We start from the raw sequence: 2500 nt of genomic DNA, 5'->3' as shown, positions 1-2500 counted from the left end.
GTAAGTGTTCAAGCCTTAAAACCAAGCTGCCACTGTTGGGCCCCTGAGCAAGGCCCTTAACTCTGTCTGCTTTAGGTGCGCTGGATCACGATGTTCTGTGATGTTTACATAACATAAATAAAAAGCTTCTTCTTATTCCCTTTAGACCTTAATATTACATTGTATTACAGATCGTATCCAGTTGGAAAAAAATGTTTGTCATTTCCTGGAAAACCATTAAACAAAAAAAAAGGTCCTGATGACTCAGTCTGCACTCAGCATGTGCACTTAAGCATTAATTCTGCCCCTCAGACATGTCTGGATTTCCCCTCGACAACAAACTGGTGTATCTTCCTCTCGATTCCTTACAGAACAGTAAGACGCCTCTGAAAGTCTTGCAGCGTTCTCATTAGATCAAATCTCGGCTTCTGATTAAATCCGTCATGTACTCAAACAGTCAGAAATCTATTAACCTCAAAAGGCCCGTTTCTATGGCAACATTGACAGTCAGACCGGGCAGTAGGTCACATCCACGATTGATTCCTACTCTCTATATACTACAGTATATTGTATGTACAGTACACTACTGGAGGTTCTGACGCCAACAGAGTCAACAGAGTGTAAAAGTCTGAGCAGTGTTGTTGATCCAGATGTGATACTCAATCGAGGGCATGTACGAGTTCATGTATGTGGAAGAAAGCAGATTGAGTTTTCCCTCTGAGGCTGTTACGCCGTCCCGTGACGTAGCATGAGCAACACTTCGAAAGGATCCAGTTGACTGAATTCACACGTCTCGGAGGAAGCTCAGTAACGTCTCAGATATGCCAGGCTTGTCCTGCGTACCCACAAGGCCATTAGCTCTTTTATATAAAGCGATGCCGAGTGTCATGCTAAAAAAAAATTCATGTTTCAACTAGTGAGGAAGTTTTTGTTCCGTTACGGTCCTGATATCGTACGGGATGTTGTAATGTAATGTAATGTAGAGGTCATGACCAGCTGACTAACATACAAATCCATACCGACTGCGTCAGCAGTCGTTTCACTAAACACACACACACACCCACACACACACACACACACACACACACAGTTTTCTGACCATCAAATACAGTTTCATTCTCACCTGTGAGGATCGTTCACCTCCACTGCAAACTTCTTCTCTCTAAAGTACAGATTCTCCAACTGCTTCCACTGGAACAACTAGAAAAAAGACAGTCAGTGTGTCAAAGTGTGTGTTTGTGTGTGTGTGTGTGTGTGTGTGTGTTGGTGTATTAGCAGTGTTTAACTGTGTATAACTCATTCCCTATCCAGGTGCTCTCTTCTTCTGGGTTTAGTGAGTCACTCTGTCTGTCTGAGCAGAGCTCAATGTTGGCTGAAGTTACTACTGTAATATAAACAGTTACGGATAATTAGCTTTACCTGAGCAGTAATATCCAGCTAGCGCACTTACACCTGCACGACGTGCACAGTTTAAAACGTCTAACAAGAGTTAATTAACACTTTTATCGGTACGCCGCTGTTCCGTTCTGCCGGCGGTCTGTAAATGATCTCATGAGATGTTTTCGATCAGTAGAAAGAAATTACAGATTTTCTGGCCAGTCGTGAGTCTGTTTTAAAATAAATCAGGACTCTGTCGTTCTTTCGGGGTTTTAGACGTGCGTTTGTCCCTCTGTTGATAATCTAACGCTGAATTTTAGTGTTGAAGTTAAATCTGAGCTGCTTTTTAGACGTACAGACACTCGGAGCGTCTCAGAGAGCAGGAATGGGTTTGATATCGACATTTACTCTGAAGATACGAACGTCTGTGTGGAGATGAAATAAACGTTTTGTGTTAAGTTTGGAACTTTTCTATTAAAATATATAAACCTCTGGTATGGTAGAGAAAAATAGAAATAGTGATGAAACACGACAAATTCTTAAAATCCTTTCATCTGAGCTTCATATTAACACCACTGTGGAGTGAGACATGGGGAACATGTTCCAAAATAATGGTAAAGCACATGACTAGTTTTTTTTTTTATTACATTTTAATATGTTAATTTACCCTGTCCTAAATAAACAAACAAACAAACAATTAAATAAATAAATGAGTATTTTAAGAATTAATAGCAGTATTACAGTATAACATTATTATTATTATTATTATTATTATTATTATTATTATTATTATTATTATTATTATTATTATTATTATTATTTATTTTCAGCATGACCTTTGCCTACTTTAACAATGCTCTAAGCTTCTCGATGTATTTAAATGATAATAAACAATGTTCTTACTTATATATTCTGTCGTATTCCAAAATAAAATCCACAATCCATCGTGTTTTCTCCTTTTCGGGGCTGCAGTATGTTATGTTCACCTTCAGCATGTTGTATCAGGTTTATATGAAGCCTAAAGCCACACAGAGCCAGACCTGCCCCCAAATACCTCTCTCTCTCTCACTGTCTCTCTCACTGTCTCTCTCTCTCTCTCTCTCTCTCTTTCTCTCTCTCCTTCGCTCTCTCTTGCTCTCTCTCT

At 39.3% G+C, this 2500-nt stretch overlaps 1 protein-coding gene across 5 annotated transcripts in view; it reads right to left on the bottom strand.

Moving 5' to 3' along the window:
• The window catches only part of frmd4bb (FERM domain containing 4Bb), a 41360-nt gene that overhangs the window by 14714 nt on the left and 24146 nt on the right, over positions 1-2500 (bottom strand). For all 5 annotated transcript variants that reach the window (XM_027159207.2, XM_047807531.1, XM_027159206.2 and 2 more), the window contains one exon: positions 1103-1179. In XM_027159207.2, coding sequence (XP_027015008.1) covers positions 1103-1179 — 77 coding nt within the window. The remainder of the gene's footprint in view (positions 1-1102; positions 1180-2500) is intronic.

Source organism: Tachysurus fulvidraco, chromosome 23 (assembly GCF_022655615.1).
Source record: "Tachysurus fulvidraco isolate hzauxx_2018 chromosome 23, HZAU_PFXX_2.0, whole genome shotgun sequence".
Classification (NCBI taxonomy): Eukaryota; Metazoa; Chordata; class Actinopteri; order Siluriformes; family Bagridae; genus Tachysurus; species Tachysurus fulvidraco.
The sequence above is the reverse complement of the archived record's forward strand: the minus strand, read 5'-3'. Positions and strand labels throughout refer to the sequence as shown.